Raw genomic sequence first — 21,540 nt, 5'->3', positions numbered from 1 at the left:
TAACTAATTTTACAGTTTACTATTACAAATTTTTTAGTAGTGGGTCCATGCTACGAAGTCGTCTTGTGGCGATATGCTCTTCCTCATGTTCGTCGCTGTCAATGACCCGGTGGCTATTGATCGCACGTCCACTCCTAGTTCTGCTGAACCTTCCTTGGGAGCTGGACACACCTCGCCCGGGAATTTCCTCGTCTTCATCCTCTTCCTCATCCTCTGAAGTGCTTGAGAATTTAACTTCTTCGTCTCCTATGGTATCGCCGTCTGCAAGTGTTTCGTTCAAGTCATTATCTTCATCCTCTTCATCAATCTGCTCCGTTTCTTCGAGTAGCTCTGGATCTACAATACCCAGATCAGCGCCGCCATTGGGAGCTGAGAACGTGTTATTGTTAGTTTCATTATCGTCGTAACGATTAGGAACCGAAACAAGGCTAGATGCAGAATTTTTTAGCCTGCGAGATACAGGCGCGTTGAATGCTAAGGTCATAAGGTTTATTTTGGAAGTGTCAAAGTGGCGCCCTTGCTGGTCATGAATTTTTTGTTGGCATATAGCTTCCATGCTCCTAGGATCTTCTATGTCATCCCGTAGGAAATTAACCAACACGGAAACGCTATTTTTGAAAGTATCGATACCATTCTGCTGACCAGTAGCCGTACTCCGTGCCGCTCCAGTTGTTGTTTCAATCATTGTCCCCATAGCATTGATGCCACAGGAGGGGCCAAATATCATTGGCTTCCAAACCAATTTTTCTGGCACAAGAGCACGATAGCCCTTAGACTTTCTAGCATTGTTGACCTCATCAATGAGAGACCAATTGTCGATTTTGATCGCAAATTGCAGCTTGCTTTCTCCTTTGTAGTAATGAAGGGCGCCTATTTGCTCTAGTCCGAAAACGACATCAGTTGGTATCATTCCCGTCAGATTGGACAGGTCTTCAATACTACAATGCAGAATCTCGCCCTTCTTCTCTGCATGATTAATTTCTTCCTTCAGCTCTCCCAGGACTTCGCATATCTTTGTCTTCCAAAAGTTCCGATATGAAAGAAGTCCAAGATCTGACAGAGGCTTTTCAGGGGTGCCCCATTTATACTCTCTTCTTGTGAGCAGGTATGAGAAATCAACAAGAAAATGACCATATCCTTTTCTTTGATAAATTGGAAGTGTTAAAATACAACTCAAGTTGTAATCAGTTGAAGTCAGCTTTTCTTTCGAAAAGTATCCAACGAAATGAAATTGCGACTCCTCGCCCGTATCCTCGCGTTCGGTGAGGACATAAAAAATGAATGGTTCGACATCGTAATAGAGAGTTTTCGAGTTCAGAAACAGTTTGGCCAGTAGACACAGATTTTGACAATATATGACATTTTCACGGCCGTCCACTTCCCAAATGGATATGTTTCCTTCTCTATAGATTTCATTCCCAGGCGGATGGCGAAGCGAACATTTTAATTGGTGCCGGTGTATAACGTAACGCGAGTTCATGTACTTGAGGCAATACTCGCAGATATACAAAATCTTGTTTTTGTTGAACTCTTCGGGGTACGGCGCTGTATACCACGTTTTTATCTCATGGTCACGGAAGTAAATGTACTCAATCTTCGATGGGGCTTTCCTGGACTTGTTTTTCTTGGGGTTGGTGATTTCCCGCTCTTCTGCTTCATTGAACGCCAGAAGTAGGTTGCCATTGTAGTAGCTTGCAGGAGCGGCTTTATGAAGCAGAGATTGAAAGAATTCGCGGTCCTTCAGCGACGGTGTCGTTCTCTGTGTTGAGTAATCTCTCCTGTCCCCGATTGCGCATCTGTATGGCTTGGAACACTCGTTGTCGATTCTGTTGAAAAGAGTTTCAGGCTCACGTATCTCGAAGTCAACATGGTATTTCTGGGGATCGGGCGCCGCGTTGTTGATCAAGTTGTCGAAACTCAGCAATTTCCTTGGGTCATATCGCAGTTTAACGATATGCTTGTTGAATGTGCCTCTCACAGGGTCAACCTTGATAAACTCGACGTGCGAACTGAGTGCGTTTGCTTCTTTTGCATCGTCTGGTAGTGACCACTGAAGATTGGGCTTCACTTGGAGTTCGGTTTTCTCATCACGAGGATGGTATGCTAATTTCGCTCTTGTTTGACGGGCGTAGCCATCGGGGTTGCGAGCTATTTCGTTCGCCGTAACAGCGTGTACATTGTCTGTGATTTCAATGTTCCGCAAGAGGCGCTGATGTCGCTGACTATTGACATCCTTTGAGCCCATGGCCTGTAGCCTGATCGGTGTGCCTCAAAATATTCACAAATGGCTTTGATTTGAGAAGAGTTAAACTTAAAACACTGCCATAAAAGCCGCTTCCACGAAACCCGAAAACCAAAAAACCAGCTTTGTAGCAATTCACTCACACGCTACTCTCTACTCGCTAAAGTGCTGGTTGCTTACCTCTCTTCATGACCAAACGCATTCACGTAACAACAACAAAGTTGGAAGGGAATCCGTCTATATCACGTGCTATATGTTCAACATCGCCGGTTGACATCTAAATAGTTATACCCTCAACCTATAAGGTCTGCGCACTAATTTTGGTTCAGTTGCGGAACTCCTTATCAAAGTCGGTTAACGTAAACCTGTACCTAACATCGCCCTTTTCCATTCTCACAAAGGCGTCGTGAACAGATTCTTCGCTGATAGGCAATGTCTCAACCCAGATTTTTAAGTCCTTGTCTGCAACCAATTGCAGCAACTGAATCAACTCCTTACGAGAGCCCAACTGACTGTTTCCGATCGTGATACCACTGAGCTGGAAGGGCTTGAGGTTAAGCTCTTCAGTCTCCTTTGGCACGCAAATGGAAATGATTCTACCTTTGATTCTCATAGTTTTGATGAGTTGCTCCAGGTTAATTTCAGTCAGAGAGCTGGCACAAACAATAACCAGGTCCAGAGTGCTGGCGTACTTCTTTTCCCAGTCAGGCTCCTCCTTCGTAGCGATGAAGTGGTCAGCGCCTAGCTTCATGGCGTCTTCTTTTTTAGCAGACGATCTGGAAATTGCATAGACCTCAGCTCCGAGAGCTTTGGCGAAGATCAGACCCATGTGGCCAATACCGCCGATACCCACGATTCCGACTTTCTTGTTTGGTCCGCAATCGTTGTTAATTAGAGGCGAGAATACCGTGATACCGCCGCAAAGAAGCGGGGCAGCTAGGTGCGTTGGGATTTTCTCTGGGATAGGAATCACGAAATGCTCATGCGCGCGAATGTGAGACGCATAACCACCCTGCGAAACGTAGCCATCTGGGTAGGGCTGACTGTAAGTTGTGATGAATTCGGCGCAGTAGGGCTCAAAATCGCTGTTGCAGCGGTCGCAGTCCAAGCACGAAGACACCTGCGCACCGACACCCACGCGGTCACCGACCTTTACACCGGTGTGGCACTTGGGACCAACGCGAACCACGCGGCCAATCACTTCATGGCCAACGACAAGCGGCAGCGACTTAGGGCCCCAGTTCCCGCTGGCGCAGTGGGTATCACTACCGCAGATACCACAGGCCTCGATTTCCACATCAACGTCGTAGTCGTCAAATTTTTTAGGCTCGTAAGAGATCTTCTTGGGATGTGTCCAGTCATTATGGTCCTGAACGGCAATACCTTGGAACTTTTCGGGATATGACATTTTCAGCTTTTGAGTTTTTTGATGTGATGAATTGTCTTATGTCACAACTACAAAGATCTGCCAAGTCAAAGCGAGAGACACAAGGAACACTACTGCCTTTATACCTTGCGCCAGGCCGCAGTCATTCTTAGAGCAAGCTTGCAACTGTAATAGAAGCTTTACTAATACCCGCGCTAAATGATGACGTCCGCTCAACCTGCACTCGGTCACAGGTCGCTACATGAAACATGGCCTTACGAGGGCGTTCTTTGCATCTAGCGAGCCAAAACAGCAACCCATTTTTCTTTGCCTTACGCAACTAAGCACCAAATTATCTGCATAGTACCTACGGCACCGAGGCTTGTGAATTGCTGGAGAAAGCGGAATTCAAATTTTTTTTCGTGTCAATTTTTGACATTTCGTAAGTTTTCGAAGCCGACGGCGCAAGGGTGGCAACCGGCGTTATGAACTTGTGGCGATGGTGTGCCGCTCGCCCGCAGTGCTGGCAAATAGCATTATCAACTTCATTTTTTTTGGATTACACATTGTTTATAAGAATGGGTAAAAGCTGCAGAGAGCGGGGCATAATACACGTAGAGCAGAGCGCGCAGTGTCGAATCTATCATTTGGGGATTATGCAGAGGAAATTATTGTTCGTAAGTCGTCAACGAAAACCCTAGACTAACCCTTCCCCGCGTATTCAAAATACCAGACAGGGGAAAAATAGTGTAAAAAAAAAGTCAGGTCTCATAGGTCTCGCCGGTGTCGTAACCACTTCGCGTTCATTTTAGCTTTTTGACTGTTCATTCATTCTTCGTAACTTCGTGAGCACTCAAACAAAGACACTCAAGGTCTTTCTTGTTGTCTGAAAACCCATAATTCGACGTTTCGTTTTCATCCCCAGAGATTTTTCTTTCCCTGTAGATCAAGTCCACTGAGGGAGCGGCTGAGGTCGCCCTCCAACTCCGGCCCAATTCCCAATTGAGACACGGAACTGTACATCATGGCGTGGTTCTGGGGGTCCGCGGCAGAGGGGTCATGGAAGGAGTGCACTGAGTAATTGGAGTGCACGCTGCCGTTGGTGTGCTGTGGAACAAGGTTTTGGGTGCTGCCGTAGCGATTGTCGCTCAAGTTGGGGGTGGAAGGAGCCTGGGAGTAGAAGGAGGGCATCCGCTGCACGGTGTTAGGTTGGACCTGGCCCGTCGTGGGCGAAACCCCGGCGTTTCTCAGCAGCGGGTTGTTCATGCCAGAAGGCGTGGTATGCTTTGTGGCATAACCGGTGGGGATTCTATTCTGGAGGATGGAGGACGATGGCGTCTGGGTGGCTTGCTGTCTCAGAAGCGACTGTTGCTGCTGGTGCTGAGACTCCATCTGGTGAATCGCTGTGGGCTGCAGAAGTGGGGACTGAGAAGGTGGTGGAATGTGTTGGGACTGGCCGCCAACGCTGTTCACAGCCGCAGCCGCGGCCGTGGCATGGGCTTGCAACAACGAAGTGTAGGAATGCGAGCGTGACATGCCAGAGCCGCCAGTGGAACTAGGCTGCAGCGGCTGCATCAACGACAACTGACCTTCCTGCTGCAGATGTGACTGCAGCGCGGCATGGTCGAGAACTTTGCGGCGGATAATGATGAAGCTAGGGTCGTAAACCTCCACCAAACCCAGGAAGGAGCACAAAACGTTGATGACGCGTTTGTGGGAAGCGGAGAGTCCCACCGGGTACGCCAGCTCGTGGTAGGCCTTCTCGCGGTCCTTGAAGAGCAAAAGCTGCGAGTAGAGCTCGAGGGTGTCCGGGTCGTTGAAGTCCAGCTGCTGTGGTGGCAGAGGCAAATTGTTGGACGCCGGGAGGGGCGCGTAGTAACGCTCTGAGGAGCCGACTGGCAGGGCAGGTGGCAGAACCATCGAGGTGGCGGTGTTCTGGGCCGAGAGAAGCGGCTGGGAACTCATGGCAGGTTGCGATGAGAGAACACTGTTTATAGGGCCGCCTGTGGCATTGGCACCGCCGCTGCTGCCAAAGTCGTTGAACATCTGCGAACTGGCAGGGTTCGAGAGAGCCTGCGAGGCGCTTTGCGTTGGACCGCTGGTGCTGGCGGCCGCTGAGCCAGCCGCCGCGCCTCCCGCGGTCTCGTTGGTGTTGGCGTTGCTGCCGGCGGCGGCTGCGGGGCCGCTTGCCACGTTGGGAGACTTGTTAAGCGAGTGGAGCGAGAGGGCCGACGTGGCGCGATGCTGCTCTTCGAGCTGCCCTCGTTTCTCACGCTTCTCGCGCTCAATGCGTTCGCGCTCGGCCTGAGGCAGCATTTTCTTGTACTCGACACGCAGCTTGCGGCCGCCTATCTCCTTGCCGTTCAGCGAGTGGACCACCTGTGTGGTCTCGTCCGTGGTGGCGAAGTTGGCGAAGGCGAGACCGCGGAATACGCCGTTGTCGAAGTGGTAGTTGAACGCGTAGGGCAGGGGTAGGTCCATCTTGGCGATGACCTCGAGCAGCTGCTCCTTCTTGATGGCGAACGGGATGTTTTTGATGACGATGGCCGTGGGGATGACATCGTCCTCCGGAGATCTCGGGGCGAACACGGACCCGCCCATCGCGGCGGAGTTGCCCATCAAGGGTTCTTGTAGCGTGGCTGCGGGCATGTCTGACATTTCAGACCGGTTGCGCGCAAGGTGGTGATACGAAGCCGGAAGGTTCTGGATCGTGATTCTGTTTTGCTTGTGGATGTTCAATGGCTGGACGCTGCGAGCAACACAGCGGGTGGAAGCCTGGGGACGCTGGTGACAGACAGAAAAAGATAACGCGGAGTAGGCGCTGAGAGGTGGAACTCCAGGTGCAGGCGTTTAGTGGGGTAACTGACGCGGGATCGGGGTCCGTAGGTGCTGTGGTATTTGGAAAAGCTCAGAGCCCGGTAGTCTGTGTTTAGCCACTGACCTTTGGCGTAGTGCCAGCTCGGCAAGGAGGTCTGATGAGATTAATGGTTAAGTTTCGAGATTTTCGAGCCGTATACTTGCATAGGGTAACCCCCATGTGCTCATGTGCTCTCGCACGGCATCCGTCAGAGGCCACGACCGCGGGCAAAGCCCGCGCGCCGCGGCCACGCCGTCCAAAAGCGCACCACTTCGCGTCCGCCCTGCGCCTACTCAGCTGGCTCGCATGCGGCTCTTCCTACGCTCCGCGCAGGTCGCTCCAACGCAAGCCTGCTTCATCCGTGTATAATGATATTTATTTACATTGCCTTGTTTCACGTGCACACACAAGTTAGCCCTCCAGCTAGGCCTCTGGCACGCCTGGAGGCCGTAAATCGCCACTGCCGGGCGTGCCAACCGCTGGGTGTTTGCGGCGTTGTCGCAGCTTTCAGCTGGCTAGCATGGTCTCGGCTTTTGGCACGCACGTGTTCCGTGCGGCGCATGGCACACGACGAATATTCTCTGCTCGGCGGCTTGGCATGCCCTCTGAGCACGTGAGACACCTCGTCTCCTGTGATGCTGGCCCACGTTGGCCTGCGAGCTTTTCCGTACGGCACCATCTGTGCCAGCGCTGGACGCGCCGCAGGCGGCGGTAGTGGTCGCTCTGTACGGAAGAGCCAGCCGTGGCAATGGGCGTCTCAGTCGGCGTGGGGGCCTGGCCCTGTGATAGATTCGTGGTTTATTGCACGTGATTGATCATTACTCGTGTCGCATGATGATTGTGCCTGTATATGGGTACTTGAACTGCTCACTATACACGCATGTCATGTGGGTTACCCGCCGAGCTACACCGAAAGTGCCCGAAGAAGATTCCGTGGTAAGCGATTGTTCGGCACGTGTGCGATAAGCGCCTGTCACCACAGACGGCAACGCGATCGCCATAAAAAATTGCATACTGACAACCTGTCCGAAAAGTTAGGTTCTATCTGGACCCAGCCAGCCCATCTGTACAGGTGTATCTCGTCGCAGTCCACCCCTCACCACAGCCAATTGATCCAGCATGTCGACTCCTACTCCCCCAGGTGGACAACGTACGTTGCAGAAAAGAAGACAGGCGCAGTCCGTCAAGGAGAAGCAGCAGAAACAGACGCCCGCGTCGACCAGACAGGCCGGGTTCGGTGGCTCCTCCAACAGCGTGCTGAAGTTGTACACAGATGAAGCTAACGGTTTGCGCGTGGACCCGCTGGTCGTGTTGTTCTTGGCAGTCGGATTCATCTTCTCCGTGGTCGCCCTGCACGTTGTGGCCAAGGTCACCGGCAAGCTGTTCTAAGAGGGTCTGGCCGGCCGGCCGAGCTGGCGCGGCGTCTGCGATTTGCACGTACTCTTTAATAACCTACATATCTGTCAATATCACGCCCACCACGTCCTTCAGGTGCTCCTTGCGCACGCGATGGTGCGCCGCACCGCCCACCGGCGCGCTCTCCTGCACGGTCCATCCCCAGGCCTCCCCGTGCTGTGCAAGTTCCGCGCGCCAGCGCTCTCCCACGAGCGGGGCGCGCACCTCGATCTCCACGCATGGCCAGCTCTTTTTCCCCACGATCACGCACACAGGGATCCCCAGGCTGTGGCTTGCGGCGATCTTGCGGCCCAGCCCCGCCTTTTCATCGCGGTTGACCCAGACCTCGCGTCCCCAGCTCGACAGGAGGCCCTCCACCTCGGCCACAAGCTCGTCCTGCTTTGCGGCGCAGATCGAGATCTCGTAGGGCGCCACAGCGCGCGGCCATCGGAGTCCTGCGTCGTCGCGCGTCACATGTGCGATTGCGCCCACCAGACGGCTCACCCCGATCCCATAGCACCCCATCTCGCAGTACTCCTCTGTGTTTTCTCTTGTGCTGAATTTCGCGTTTAAGGGCTCTGAGTATTTCTGGCCCAGGAAGAAAGTGTGGCCAACCTCAATGCTTCTTTTGCTGCTCAGATGGCCCTCCTCGCAGGAGCCGCAGAGCTCCCCAGCCTCCGCGTCCACTATCGATGCGTCGCTGAGCTGCGAGAAGTTACTTTTCAGATACTGGTTCAAAGGAAAGTCCGGATAGTTTGATCGGGAATTGAGCCTACAGTCCATCACCCTTAGCACGCTTGCTAGCATCATTTCGTCTTCGGACTTGTTGGCGCGGAAGAGCTCCAGCACCTTTTCGTTACTTGTGTCGCGGAGCGAGGAGTCCACGTCCCCATCCAAGGCTGCCTTGACCAGATTCCAATTTAAGACCCGATTCTGAGGATAGTACAGGCACACGAGTGTATCTCTGTCCTCGCTTAAGGCATACCGCACACTAACGTCTCCACTGTACTGGTTGTCCTCGACCGGGAATGAGCTGCATTTCTCCACATTAGAAATATGGCCACACGAATCGCACGCCATAACGGTGTCTTCGCCAGATTCATGGGTATAGTGGTATTCTTTGCTCATGTCGCCGCCGATGTCCCCAGAATCCGCCCATGCGCTCACAAAGGGGACGCCCAGGTCCTTGAAAATAAGATCGTATGTGTGGTTCATGGACTCAAACGTGCGAACAGCCTCTTCCTTCGAGGCGTCGAACGAATAAGCATCTTTCATTAAGAATTCACGGCCGCGCAGTAAGCCCCCTCTTGGTCTTTTTTCGTCTCTATACTTTCTTCCGACTTGGTAAACGGTCATCGGCAGGTCTTTGTAGCTCGTAACGTAACTCCCTATCAAGGACGTAATTTCCTCCTCGCATGTAGGGGCCAAACAGTAGTCTGAGCCCTTCGAGTCCTTTAGTTTGAACAGCTCGCCATTGTCCCAACGGTTAGTGTGAACCCATAATGACTTTGGCGATAGTAAACTCAGTGAAACTTCCTCAGCCTTCCCGTCCGTTTCCATTCGATGCTTTATTATGTTTGTGATCTTGTTTAGTGTACGCAATCCAAGTGGTAGCCAATGCACCAGCCCGCTCTGCGTCTGTTTGATATAGCCTAGCGACTGCAAGAGGTTGTGTGTACTAGATGCCTTAACTGCATCCCCTGTAAGACTTTTGGTCTGATAAACGTGTACATTGCGTACAATTGTCTTCAGACAAGGCCTCATCGCAGGTGCTTGGAGTGAATGCCTAAGTTTTATCGCTTTTTGGCACTTGGACACATTTTTTGATCATTAATATTATAAAGTGCGAGAAGTTGTACTTCCGGATGTTAAGGTCTAATATATAAAATTCATGAACAGAGAGTCATGCAACCCAGCCAAATTCTATAAACCTAGTGAGTTTGGTGTGCAAAACTGATGCTATAAATCGAAAGCTCGAAAAATGCGAGCAACACCTAACAAAGTGATTTCAAATTCTGCTCCCAAATATTAAAACTTCAAGAATTTCTGGTAAACCATGTTGTTGGTCTCGTCCTGGTACTTGTATCCCAGGTCATCCAAAAACTTTTGGAACCCTTCATTGTCCTCTGCCGATACCGAAACACCAGCCAAGACCTTGCCCACATCGGAGCCATGGTTTCTGTAGTGGAACAGCGTGAGGTTCCAGGAGTCGCTCATTCCATCCAGAAACTTCGTTAGAGCACCGGGTCTCTCTGGGAATTCAAAAGACACAATCTTCTCGTTTGGGACCTTGGAGGCGCCTCCAACGAGATACCTTCCATGACTCTTGGCCATCTCATTGTCGGAAATGTCCACAGCATCAAATCCGAGGCCATGAAGCTGCTGCAAAACCTGCTTGATTTCCTTCTCACGGTCCACAACGCTGAAAGAAGTGTAGATGTAGGCTTTGGGCACATCAGATGCGCTGCTGTGACGATGTTCGTTGTAACGGTAGGAGAATTCAGTGACAGCTCTTGGGTGGATAACACGCTGCAGCTGCTTGAAAGAACCTGGGACATCTGGGATGGTGACAAGCATGAAGACTTCCTTACCCTCACCAAGCACAGCACGCTCGGATACGAATCTCAATCTGTCAAAGTTCATGTTGGCACCTGACAGGATTGGCACATAGGTTTTCTTGGAGTGGTCAACATCAGGGTGCACTTGTGTAACGTACTTTTTGAGACCAGCAACAGCTAGAGCGCCTGATGGCTCGACAATGCTTCTAGTGTCTTCGAAGATATCCTTTACTGCAGCGCAGATTTCGTCTGTGTTCACCAAAATAACATCGTCAACAAGATCCTGGCAGATACGGAAAGTCTCTTCACCGATCATGCGAACGGAAGTACCATCAGCAAAAGTTCCAACAGTGCTCAATGGGGTGCGAGTACCAGCTTCAAGCGATGTCTTAAGAGTTGCAGAGTCGTAAGTCTCAACGCCGATGATCTTGATGTGTGGTGCAATTCTCTTCAAGTAAGCAGCAACACCAGCGACTAAACCGCCACCGCCAACTGGCACGAAAACTGCGCCGATCTTTGCCGCATTGTGGACCTGTCTCAAAATTTCCATGGCGACAGTGCCCTGTCCCGCAATGACATATGGATGGTCGAAAGGAGGGATGTTTGTCAGCCCTCTTTCTTCAGAGATTCTGGTGCATTCAGTCTTGGCTTCATCGAAGTCGTTACCGTACAGCACCACCTGGCCTCCAAGTCTGGAGACATTCTGGTACTTGATGGAAGGTGTGTTAACAGGCATGACGATAATAGCGGGTATGTTTAGATGCCTGGATGCAAAAGCAACACCCTGGGCATGGTTACCGGCAGAACAAGCTATAACACCCTGGTTTTTTTGAGCTTCTGACAGCTTGGCCATCATGTTGTATGCTCCACGCAGCTTGAACGAGAAAACTGGCAGCAAGTCCTCTCTTTTGAGCTGGACATTAGTGTTGAGGCGAGACGATAATCCAACACCGCGGGTTATTGGTGACTCTTCTATGACATCGTACACCGAGGACCTCAAGATCAACCGCACATAGTCTGGCGTGCTGTCGGGCAAAAGCTCATCAGGGTTGAGTTTAGCATGCAACTTTTGAAGGTTTGCGACGGCGCTAGATTGATAGCGTAGCAAGAACCTTGAGACGAGGGCAGGCCTCGTGCGAGTCAGCAGTGTCGAAGACATCTTGAGCTCTTGTGACGAGATCTTTGATGCCATCACTTAAAGTTGATTTTTTCAACTTTAATGAATTATAATAAAGGATCTCATGACTCACGTAATACACCGTGTGATGGAATTCAGAGATCAAGCGAAGCTTCCAACGGCAGCGAAATCTCTCGTTAGTACCGCGCTTCAATTTATTTTGCACGACCGGTGCTAATAATAGGCCTCTTCCGCAGAAAACAGGCAAGGTTGGGCACTCGCCTAAGTGCCAATTTCTCTGTGCGGTAACCTGCTGCTTGCCCATGTAGCGCGATTAAGCTTGTCGGCGCGGCTGTCACCCAGACGTCCACCGCCAAGCTCACGTCCGATCAGTTTGTCGCTGCGGCGTTACAGGCGTAGTATACTGGACTAGTCATTAAAAAAACCGTAGAGTACGACAGCCAAACCCAACAACGAATTCTGAAGCTCTTAAACAGCTCTGAAGCTACCTACACTGACTGACCCAGAACATCCCTAATATTTTCTACTACATATTGCATGTCCATCAACCTTTTGAGAGCCACTGAGCCATTATTTACGGTGACCAAGTTACTTTGTTCAGCGGCTTAAGAAGTAAATGTCACTCATTTTCTCAGAAATATAAACTGACGCTTTAGTAAGGAATTTTGAAGTGCTGGTATAGCAGATAAAGAGCAAAGGCCCGTCGTCCGTCCCCGGGCCCGGAACTATACGCCTGCGATAATCTTACGTAGACCAGTCAAACTCCCTCTTCTTCCTTAAGCTTCCCAATTGCACAATTCCTCGAGTACTTCCGGCTCTATAACAGAGAACTTGCCTCAGAAGTCACAGTAAAGGACCGGAAGCCGAAGCCATTCTGACCAAAGAGCGTCCCCATATTACATATTTACCTCTTCGTACTAATATGGAAGTCAAATTTCCACTTTGGGTGAACAATTAGCTCACGTGACAACAGATCAAAAATACCTTGAACCCGAAATAGATAAAGGTAAATATCAAGCACTTTCACAGAGCTAGAGGATATACTGGAGCTTTCACAAAAACGACATCTACAGTGGAACTTCTCTTTTCCATTAAATTTCAGGCCTGGAAAGAAGACGTGGAGACTGTGCCGGATTTGAAGCTGTACCGGTAAGCTCGCTTCATTAGACTATTTGCATTCAAACCAGCCAAAAGACATTTCATAATCAAAAGGCGCCAAACAAGGACATTAGGCCATTGTCATTTCGCTACTGAATATTTCGACCAGGAGCTGCGAAAGCACAAAAGACTCCTTACTTCGTCAACCAGCTAATCAAAAGGAAATAAAACACATCGCGTAAGTGCGTCTGGAAATCCGATATCCAACTCGACTAGTAAGTCTTTTAGTTCAGGCTTCCCAACTACTTTGTCATTCGTTAATTCCTGCCACCCATTAGAACCTCACTACCTTTTCTCCACCACTTTCACGTCCCCCAAAATGAACACTCCTCCCATGGGCGCAGAGAAACTGACGCCCAAGATGTCTCCTACAATGCTGCATTTGGATGACAGTTTGGCACCCCTTGCAAACCCGTCCTTCATGTATTTAGACGAAAGCAAGTCAAACTATCCTGCAATGTACCGCACATCACTCTCGAAGCTAACCGAACGAGGGCGCTCGGGCCGGGGACGAACGGTTGAGGCCAAGACGCCAACGAAGCTACTGCGCTCTAATTCGCCGATTCGTGCGATGCTCAACAATCCGCCTAAGATGCTAAAACCTGAGTACATTGGCATCTCCAAGCTCTTAAATAATAACAACAGCTCCCGGGTGGGGTCAGCAGTTACGCCTTCGATGATCTTGACATCCTCCAAGCTGAATTTCGGAAATACGAAGAAGGCATCCTCTGAAGAGGTAAGGCAGCCGACGCAAACACAAGAAGCCAAAAAGCAAGTAGTGGCGCCGCCGCCAACACCAACGCCAGTACCGCAAACAGAAGAGCCTGCATTGCCACAAGCCACAACAGCGTCACAGCAAATGCCGCCGCCATCCGCGCAACCAAGAACACAGAAACATCCTGAGCCTGCAGTACATTCGCATCACGGCGAAAAAGTACCACAGCCAAAACAAAGGCACCATAGCCAGATGCTGTCACACAAGGATTCCCGCGGGAGCAAGCACGCCAGAGGGCTTTCGAGCACAAGCACGGCTATAAGCGGTTCGACTGCATGCGAACTGCGCACCGAACACGCAGCAGCTCTGCCCACGCCCGGTTCGGTTGAGGAAATTGCAACCAAGACACCCGGCTACAGATTCCCATCCACCACTTCCACCGCCTCCTCGAGCTCCACGTTCGATCTGAAAGAGTTCCCAGAGGCGCTCAACCTAAACTTCGAAGTTCCCAACGACAAAGAAGAGTTTGTTCTGGCAACACAGAGCAAAAGAAGCAGTTATATCTCGAGCATTGGCTCCGCCAACGAGGACGATCTAAATGGTTGGTTCGCACAGTACGCAGAGGATAGACAAGTTTCCACCCTGAGCATGGGCGACGCCCAGAAAGAAAAGGCGCTTCAAACGGAGCACTTTTCGCTGCGCGTGAAGCAGCTCGAGCTTCAGATAGCCGAGCTGCGCCTACAAAACGAAGAAATGAGACACAACATAACGGCACACCGTACCATCCAGGACCGATGCATGTTCGAAGCGCTGCACGATGTGCAGCGGGAGAAGGAGAACACTTACAAGGAGATGGACCGCAAGATGAAGCAGCTGGAGAAGCAGATAAATAACTACAGAAAAGTTATCCAGAAACTAACGAATTCCACAAAGACTGCACCAGTCTCGAAACCACGAATTCCGATGTTGGATGCCCTGGCGCTGGACGAGATATCCGAAACGAGGTCTAGCGATGGCGAGGAGGACGAACATGTCGATGATGCTACAATAATATCGGAACTGAATCCTGACGAACGTAGCGCATCGGCGTCACAGTCGCCACGCAAAAGACCTGCGGGTTTTAATTTAAGTTTGACTTTCGAAAAGTAATCGCTGCGCGCAAGGCAGCACCCAGTTCAGTCAACATTCTATTTCAGTGTAACATAGGGCGAATTTTTAATAGTGCGAACTGGCGGCTCAGTTCGTTACTTAAGAGACAACAAATATAAGTATGCATAGCACTCATGTAATGGTATAAGTCAAAACATCAGTGTTTCACGAAAGAAGAGCGAGACATGACGATACAGTCGCGAGATGCCACTCTACCGCTTTATGGAGCCCAATAAAAATTCAAAAAATAAATGGACGAGACCGGAGTCGAACCGATGACCTCTCCCATGCTAAGGGAGCGCGCTACCAACTACGCCACACGCCCTCGTGTGTTATGTGTGAACATAACATCACAGTACATAGCAGAGGAAGCCATCAGCTTCCAGTTCATCTTGAGCACGTGATGCCGTCACTCATGAATTTGGCGTATCCGAGATGAACCTCTTATGGGATGAGACTCAAGTTGCTTGAGACCGAAGAACAGACGTGAGACCGCCTGCAAGCGATATTTTAAGCTATCACTACATATATTTCTGCAGGTATTGAAACATCGCTGAATATTCGCGACTGCAAACCCCCAGGCGATCTCTCTATGTCAACTTCTGTCAAACAACCTCGGCCTAAGCCGTGGGAAGCGCAGGGCGGACAGAACACACCTATGGACGATGGTGCCATGATAACAGCCGGTGAGGCTCAAGGCACGCGTGGGGAGGGTGCGAAGGCAGATGGAAACGCAGCGCCCGAGCCGCCCCAGAAGCCTGCCGCGCTGGGACCCGAAAACGGCGTCGGCGCGCGCAGCGGCCTCGGGAACGCTGGAACGTTTCTGGGAAGTGGAGGGCCTTATAGTAGTGGGTATGGTGGATCCCTTTATGGAGGAGGAATGGGCTCGATGTACAGTGGCGGATACAATTCGATGTACGGCGGAGGCTATGGTTCGATGTACGGCGGTGGGTACGGGTCCATGATGGGCGGCGGGTACGGCGCAGGCGGTATGTACGGGATGAACAACAACGGTGCACAGACGCTGGCCGAGTCTACGCAAGCGACCTTCCAGCTGATCGAGGGCCTGATAGGCGCCGTCGCCGGATTCGCACAGATGCTCGAGGCGACGTACATGGCCACACACAACTCGTTCTTCACCATGGTGTCAATGGCGGAGCAGATCTCGTCACTGAAGGAGATGGTGGGATCGTTTTTCGGAATTTTCGCCGCGATGAAGATGCTCAAGAGGCTACTCTACAAAGTTACAAACGGGCGCGCGGGCTTGGCGCCCGCGCGGGCCGCGGCAGGTTCGAAGAGCCCGCTGGTCCAGGAGTTTGCGAAATTCGGGGACGCGAGCGCTCAGGCGAAACGGCGCCGGCGGATGTCGTGGAAGCCGCTGCTGGTGTTCGTGGCTGCGGTGGTCGGGTTCCCGCTGTTGCTGCGCAAGTTCATCGCGAAGCTGTCGGAGATCCAGCAGCGGCGTCTGGGCGCAGGCGCGGTGGGCGCGGGCGCTGGCGGTACGCTGGACCCTCGCAACCTGGAGTTTGCGCGGGCCGTGTACGACTTCACGCCGGAGAACCCGCAGGTGGAGGCCGCTCTGCGGAAGGGCGACCTGATGGCCGTGATCAGCAAGCAGGACCCGCTGGGCAACGCGAGCGAGTGGTGGCAGGTTCGTACGAAGAAGGGCGACGTGGGTTACGTGCCGAGCAATTACGTAGAGCTGATCCGGCGCACGCGCAGCGAGTCCAGCTGAGCGCTGCCCGCCATAGTTCTCATCATCATCATCATCATCATGCATAATTTCTTGTGTATACACTACCTACGTAGCCTGCATAGACGTGCTTAGTCCTTGTACTCGCGCGCCGTTTCCTTGGCCTTGGCCGCACCCTCGTGCGCCTTACCCTTGGCCTCGTGCTTCAGCTCCTGAGCCTTGCCCTTGCCCTCGTGTTTGAGCTCCTGGGCCTTACCCTTGGCCTCGCCGGCCTTCTCTTGCGCGCCCTCCTTCAGGTCCTGCGCCTTGTCCTTTGCTTCCTGGGCCAAGTCGCTGTCCTTCAGTTCCTGCGCCTTGCCCTTGGCCTCCTGCGTCAGGTCGCGCTTCTTCAGCTCCTGCGCCTTCTCGCCGGCTTCCTGTGCCATGTTCTGCGCCTTGTCGATCCCGCTGGCGGCGGCCTGTCCGGTCTTCTTGTTGAGCTGCTCGAGACCGTGCTTAGTGGCCTCTGCAGCCGTGTGGCTCTTTTCCTCAACCGTGTGCGACGCCTCCTGCGCCTTGTCGATCCCGCTGGCAGCTGCCTCTCCGACCTTCTTGTTCAGGTCGCTCAGCGTGCTGCGTACCTTCTCGCCCAGCGACTTTGGCACGCGCGCGCTGCTGTGCAGCGCGCACACCCGCGAAGCGGACGAGTACACGGCTGGGGTGGCCACCAGTCTGGAGGGGATTCTTAGAGCGTGCGATGCGGTGCTTCTTAGCATTTTGATGTGTGGTTTGCGAATATTATTATGATACCGAGTTTCCCGAGCTGTCGAGGATACTGTGAGTATACGATGAGTGTGGAATTGGTAGAGGAAGAAGAACAGATAGAGAACCCTTCCCGGCCCGATCGCCTCTGTTCTTATAGATCGGTACCCCTGCGATGTCCGAGGTCTCGTGCCCTTTGCGCAAGAGCAACTGGCGTACGTTGCGGTGACACGCGATTGCTGGCAGCAAAGAAAGGGCGTGACGAAGGACGCGGTAACACATGGCAGCGTGCGGAGACGGAAGCGCGCGGTGCGTGAGATATTGCGGGGACGGCGCGGACGCGTAGGCGCGCCGGCGGACTGTGTAGTGCGTCCCAGGCGGAGTCACGAGCGCGCCGCGCTCTCTGAAGTGCGCTCCAGGCGGGTTCTCGAGGCCGCCGCGCGCTTCGAAACGCGCCAGTAGCTGGAACTGGCGTTTGCTCACTCGCTCGCTCGCTCGCGCGCTCATGCGCTCTGGCGTCTCTGGTTAGACGTCAATCGTTTACTACACGTAGCTACTCACACCTTACTCAATCCTACAAACGTCTAGTGGCCCTCCTTGTCCTCCGGGTCGATCTTGAATATCTTGTCCGGGTTCAGGATGCGCTTGGGGTCTGCGGCCAGCTTCAGGCGGCGCATGAAGTCGACTGGCGCGTCGCCCAGCTCCTCCAGCAGGTAGCCACGCTTGCCCATGCCCACGCCGTGCTCGCCCGTGCAGGTGCCCTCCGCGTCGATGGCGCGCTTCACCATGCTGTCCACGAGGCGGCCAGCCTTCTCGCGCTCCTTGTCGTTGTACAGCAGGAAGGTGTGGAAGTTACCGTCGCCCGCGTGGCCCACGATCGCGTTCTGCAGGCCGCTCGCGTCCATGTCCTTCTTGGTCGCGCCAATGACGTTGGCGAACTGCGACAGCGGCACGGCCACGTCGGTGGTCCACACGTTGACGTCCGGGTCGCGGGACTTGCCATCGTTGATCACGGACCACAGCGCGACCTTACGCGCCTCCCACAGCTCGAGGCGCTCGTCGTCGTCCTTCGCGAACTCGAACTTGTGACATCCGTGGTGCTGCGCGATGCGGTCCACCTCGTGGATCAGCTCGGCGATGATCTTCTTGTTGCGACCACCCACCTTGAAGAACAGCGTAGGTGCCTCGATCCAGTCAGTCTTGTACGTCGCGCCGCTCTTGTTCACGATGCGCATCATGTTGTCGTCCAGCAACTCCATCGCGTTTAGCTGGATGCCTTCCTGGATGATGCGCGACGTGCACGCGGCAGCGTCCGCGATGGTAGGGAACGACCCCACGGCCACGTTCTCGAACGCAGGACGGACGTGGCACTTGATTGTCGCCTCCGTCACCACCGCCAGCGTGCCCTCAGACCCGATCAGCAGACCGTTCAGGTTGTACCCGGCGGAGGACTTGCGTGGGCGCCGCTTGGTCTTGATCACGGTCCCGTCCGCGAGCACCGCGGTCAAGTTCACCACGTTTTCCTTCATAGTCCCGTACCGGTACGCCTTGGTGCCCGAGCACGAGTTGGCCACGCACCCGCCGATCTGCGCCCCGGGGCCCGGGTCGCACCCGAAGAGCAGACCTTTCTCGTTCAGGAAGTCGTTCAGGTCTTCCCAGGGCACGCCGGCCTGCACCTCCACGTCCAGGTCCGTCTTGTTCAGCTTTTTGATTTTGTTCATGTACTTCGACAGGTCCAACGTCACCGTGCACCCGATCCGCGTGGGCAGAAAGTGGCCCTCAAGCGACGTCCCGCCCGAGAATGGCACCACGGGGATCGCGTACTCGTGGCAGATCTTCAGCACCTCCGACACCTCCTCTGTGTTGTGAGGGTACAGCACGATCCGGGGCCGTTGCTCCGGGGTCGCGTGGTGCGTGTTGAAGTACGTGTCCGAGTGGGCATCTAGGTCGCTCTTTGACACCGAGAAGCACTCCTCGTCGTTGTTCAAAAGCTTCTTCAGCTTCTCCACGGCCTCTGCGAACTTGTCCGCGTCGTGGCAGTATTGCGGAGACTGCAACTCGTCTAGCCGTGTAGTCGATGAAAACTCGTCGTTCTGCACAGACGCGTTCCACGACGCCGCCCCGGCACCCGCTACCGCGGCCATGCCCGCGGCCAACACACTCACGCGTGCCATTCGGCTGTTGCGCTGCGCGAATCGGTGGCTTGCGCCACTGCCCCAGGCCTTCGACGACTGCCACCGCCGTCCGTACTGCGTGCACGCGCGCCGCCACGCTTGTGACGATCTGCTAAAACCAGTTCTCCACATTTCGCACTTCTAATTGGTTCTTAGCCCTTGATCTTCTATGTCTTGGCATTTTCTTATCCACCTACCCCGGGACCCATTGTCTTTTAAACTTGCGCTACGTTCATCATAGCAATTCAGCTGCGAATTATATCGCTCGGAAAACACTCCGGCAACCCATCGCGACGGCGCGCAACATTCGCGCCCACGCTCATGCCGTAGGGCTTTCGCTTTGAGTGGCCTTGGTAGCGTGCTAAAAACCGACAAATTGTAGCTGTCTGGTTGGTAATAACTCTATATACGTAATGCGGATGGATGAGGGCTCCGAGGCCGCGAACTACATGAAGTCGTCCTCGCCGAAGTCGTCGAAGGCTGGGGTTTCCAGGTCGAACTCCTGGTCCTTCTTGAAGGCTCCGCCAAGGTTGGCCCTCGTAGCCTTGGCCTTCTTCTTGCCGGCACCGCCTGTGGCGGTGCCTCCCTTGACCTTGGCCAGACGGGCCAGTCTCTCCTGGCGCTCCTTGTCCTTCATGAGAACGTTGAGCGTGGCGATGGTCTGGCGGATGGACTCGGTGGACATGGGGTTGGCGACGTCGCGAATCAGGTCGATGGCGAGGCCAGAGGAGTAGTTGAGCGCGGAGCGCTCGTTGAGCGGGGTGATGGCCGCGGCGAGCGCCTTGCGCAGCTCCTGGTACTCCTTTTTGGACTCGGCCTGGAACAGTGGGTGGGTGTCGAGCGGGGTGTCTTTGGTGAGCGCGGCGGGGCGAGTCAGGGCCTCTTCCTCCTGCTGCTTGCGCAGCGCGCGCGCGCGGGGGTGCTCTTCGGCGACGCCGAGCCCGCCGAAGAGGTCTGCGGCGTTATTCAGGTCCGAGTCGACCTCGGCCTTGCGCAGCAGCTCGCGGCGAGTGCTCTCGTCGAGCGTGTCGATCTCCAGCAGCGGCTTGCTAGCGGCCGCGTCCTTCTTGTCCTTCTTGGCCGCGGGCTTCTTGGCGGGCGCGGTGGGCTTCTTGGCCGACGCCGCCGCGGGCTCGGCGTCCCACGACTCCAGCACGGCGTCGTCGTCGTCGTTGGTCTCGGCGAACTCGTCGTCCCAAGACGCCAGAACAGGCTCGTTTTTCGCGGAAGAGGGTAAGTCAAAGTCTTCGTCGTCCCAGGACATTTCGCTAGTGTGTAGGGCGCGTATGGGCTCGGGCAGCAGGTTCTTTCTTTGGGTCCCAGGAGGAGTTCAAGAGCTTGCGTGCCCACACCTCTTTTTCGATGAGCAAAGCGCGCCCGAACGCAAGTCGCGGCAAACGAACGCAAAGCATCACATTGCACGTAAACATCGTAATTCACGAAATGAAATATCACGTGCAATATATCACCGGATACGGAGGGACAGGTCACGCCGTCGTTGGGGGCGATCCCCGAAAGGGTCCTTCAAAGCCCTTTTAGCTCAGTGTGCCACACTTGTATATATATTCGCACGGCAAAGGCTCCAGGCGCACGTCAGTCCCGGCTGAGATCTCGAGGTCAATAGACACCCGCGACTTTCTGGCATTAGCTCACCGCATAAGCATGGGCAGCAGCTTTAACATCTCCACGGGGCGCGGCGGCGCGGGCAATATGGTAGTCTCGTCCGAAAAACCCTCGCCCAAAATCATACCCCAGGGTTCGCAGACCCCGAACATCCTGCAGCCCGTGTTCAGCACAGGCCGCGGCGGCGCGGGCAATATGTACAAAAACGTCGACACCAAGCTGACGCGCAAGGCGCAGGACGTGGACGAAATATCAATCGCACCTGAGGACGACGTGATCAAGGCCGTGGAATCTCCGCTGAGCCTCGACCAGGGCCGCTCCGCGCACTCGGGTGACGCGCAGAAGGGCGGTCTGCGGCCCAAAAAAAGCAGGTCAGAGCATCCGCAGACCGTCAGCATCGGCAGAGGAGGTGCCGGCAACATACTCTCGCCGTCCAACAGCCGGAAATCTGAGCGTGGCTCCAAGAAGTCCGGCAAGTCAGGCAAGCAGTCCAAGCCCGGGCTGTGGTCAAAGGTCAAGGGTTTTTTCGCATAGCGGCCCCGCTTGCTTTCTCTGTGCGCGGAGAAAGGGGGAACGCTCTTCTATGTAAGGTCAATAATGTAATGTTAATACACCATACCGCAGCGCGCGCGCTCAGCAACAAAAATCAAGCAATAAATAAATACGTGATTAATTAATAAATAAGTACAACAAATAAATACATAGCTCTCGGGAACGCTCGACGCTCTCGG

The 21,540-nt window shown here is 53.6% G+C and overlaps 12 protein-coding genes and 1 non-coding gene across 13 annotated transcripts; 4 read left to right on the top strand and 9 right to left on the bottom strand.

Moving 5' to 3' along the window:
* Positions 1-22: 22 nt before the first annotated feature.
* Positions 23-2,245, bottom strand: SAS3 (histone acetyltransferase; the record flags this gene model as incomplete). Its single annotated transcript, XM_002551958.1, has 1 exon — positions 23-2,245. The coding sequence occupies one exon, from the start codon at positions 2,243-2,245 to the stop codon at positions 23-25; it is 2,223 nt and encodes a 740-aa protein (XP_002552004.1).
* A 322-nt stretch (positions 2,246-2,567) lies between these two features.
* KLTH0B04972g (NAD(P)-dependent alcohol dehydrogenase) lies at positions 2,568-3,650 on the bottom strand (the record flags this gene model as incomplete). The annotated part of the gene is made up of 1 exon (XM_002551957.1): positions 2,568-3,650. One exon carries the CDS (start codon positions 3,648-3,650, stop codon positions 2,568-2,570), a length of 1,083 nt encoding a protein of 360 aa, XP_002552003.1.
* Positions 3,651-4,523: 873 nt separating this feature from the next.
* On the bottom strand, positions 4,524-6,266 carry PIN4 (Pin4p; the record flags this gene model as incomplete). Its single annotated transcript, XM_002551956.1, has 1 exon — positions 4,524-6,266. One exon carries the CDS (start codon positions 6,264-6,266, stop codon positions 4,524-4,526), a length of 1,743 nt encoding a protein of 580 aa, XP_002552002.1.
* A 1,318-nt stretch (positions 6,267-7,584) lies between these two features.
* Positions 7,585-7,854, top strand: KLTH0B04928g (SEC61-beta family protein; the record flags this gene model as incomplete). The annotated part of the gene is made up of 1 exon (XM_002551955.1): positions 7,585-7,854. The coding sequence occupies one exon, from the start codon at positions 7,585-7,587 to the stop codon at positions 7,852-7,854; it is 270 nt and encodes an 89-aa protein (XP_002552001.1).
* Positions 7,855-7,917: 63 nt separating this feature from the next.
* On the bottom strand, positions 7,918-9,624 carry AIM10 (putative proline--tRNA ligase AIM10; the record flags this gene model as incomplete). The annotated part of the gene is made up of 1 exon (XM_002551954.1): positions 7,918-9,624. One exon carries the CDS (start codon positions 9,622-9,624, stop codon positions 7,918-7,920), a length of 1,707 nt encoding a protein of 568 aa, XP_002552000.1.
* Positions 9,625-9,888: 264 nt separating this feature from the next.
* Positions 9,889-11,610, bottom strand: ILV1 (threonine ammonia-lyase ILV1; the record flags this gene model as incomplete). Its single annotated transcript, XM_002551953.1, has 1 exon — positions 9,889-11,610. One exon carries the CDS (start codon positions 11,608-11,610, stop codon positions 9,889-9,891), a length of 1,722 nt encoding a protein of 573 aa, XP_002551999.1.
* Positions 11,611-13,033: 1,423 nt separating this feature from the next.
* Positions 13,034-14,578, top strand: MMR1 (Mmr1p; the record flags this gene model as incomplete). The annotated part of the gene is made up of 1 exon (XM_002551952.1): positions 13,034-14,578. The coding sequence occupies one exon, from the start codon at positions 13,034-13,036 to the stop codon at positions 14,576-14,578; it is 1,545 nt and encodes a 514-aa protein (XP_002551998.1).
* A 252-nt stretch (positions 14,579-14,830) lies between these two features.
* Positions 14,831-14,903, bottom strand: KLTH0B04840r. Its single transcript has one exon. It is a non-coding gene; the product is annotated as a tRNA-Ala (tRNA).
* Positions 14,904-15,170: 267 nt separating this feature from the next.
* Positions 15,171-16,313, top strand: PEX13 (peroxin PEX13; the record flags this gene model as incomplete). The annotated part of the gene is made up of 1 exon (XM_002551951.1): positions 15,171-16,313. One exon carries the CDS (start codon positions 15,171-15,173, stop codon positions 16,311-16,313), a length of 1,143 nt encoding a protein of 380 aa, XP_002551997.1.
* An 89-nt stretch (positions 16,314-16,402) lies between these two features.
* KLTH0B04796g (KLTH0B04796p) lies at positions 16,403-17,026 on the bottom strand (the record flags this gene model as incomplete). The annotated part of the gene is made up of 1 exon (XM_002551950.1): positions 16,403-17,026. The coding sequence occupies one exon, from the start codon at positions 17,024-17,026 to the stop codon at positions 16,403-16,405; it is 624 nt and encodes a 207-aa protein (XP_002551996.1).
* Positions 17,027-17,596: 570 nt separating this feature from the next.
* On the bottom strand, positions 17,597-19,318 carry DLD1 (D-lactate dehydrogenase; the record flags this gene model as incomplete). The annotated part of the gene is made up of 1 exon (XM_002551949.1): positions 17,597-19,318. The coding sequence occupies one exon, from the start codon at positions 19,316-19,318 to the stop codon at positions 17,597-17,599; it is 1,722 nt and encodes a 573-aa protein (XP_002551995.1).
* Positions 19,319-19,631: 313 nt separating this feature from the next.
* HCR1 (translation initiation factor eIF3 core subunit j) lies at positions 19,632-20,450 on the bottom strand (the record flags this gene model as incomplete). Its single annotated transcript, XM_002551948.1, has 1 exon — positions 19,632-20,450. The coding sequence occupies one exon, from the start codon at positions 20,448-20,450 to the stop codon at positions 19,632-19,634; it is 819 nt and encodes a 272-aa protein (XP_002551994.1).
* A 398-nt stretch (positions 20,451-20,848) lies between these two features.
* PAR32 (Par32p) lies at positions 20,849-21,343 on the top strand (the record flags this gene model as incomplete). The annotated part of the gene is made up of 1 exon (XM_002551947.1): positions 20,849-21,343. One exon carries the CDS (start codon positions 20,849-20,851, stop codon positions 21,341-21,343), a length of 495 nt encoding a protein of 164 aa, XP_002551993.1.
* Between the last annotated feature and the right edge of the window lie 197 nt (positions 21,344-21,540).

This window comes from Lachancea thermotolerans, assembly GCF_000142805.1.
Source record: "Lachancea thermotolerans CBS 6340 chromosome B complete sequence".
NCBI lineage: Eukaryota > Fungi > Ascomycota > Saccharomycetes > Saccharomycetales > Saccharomycetaceae > Lachancea > Lachancea thermotolerans.
This window is presented reverse-complemented; position numbering and strand designations above follow the sequence as displayed.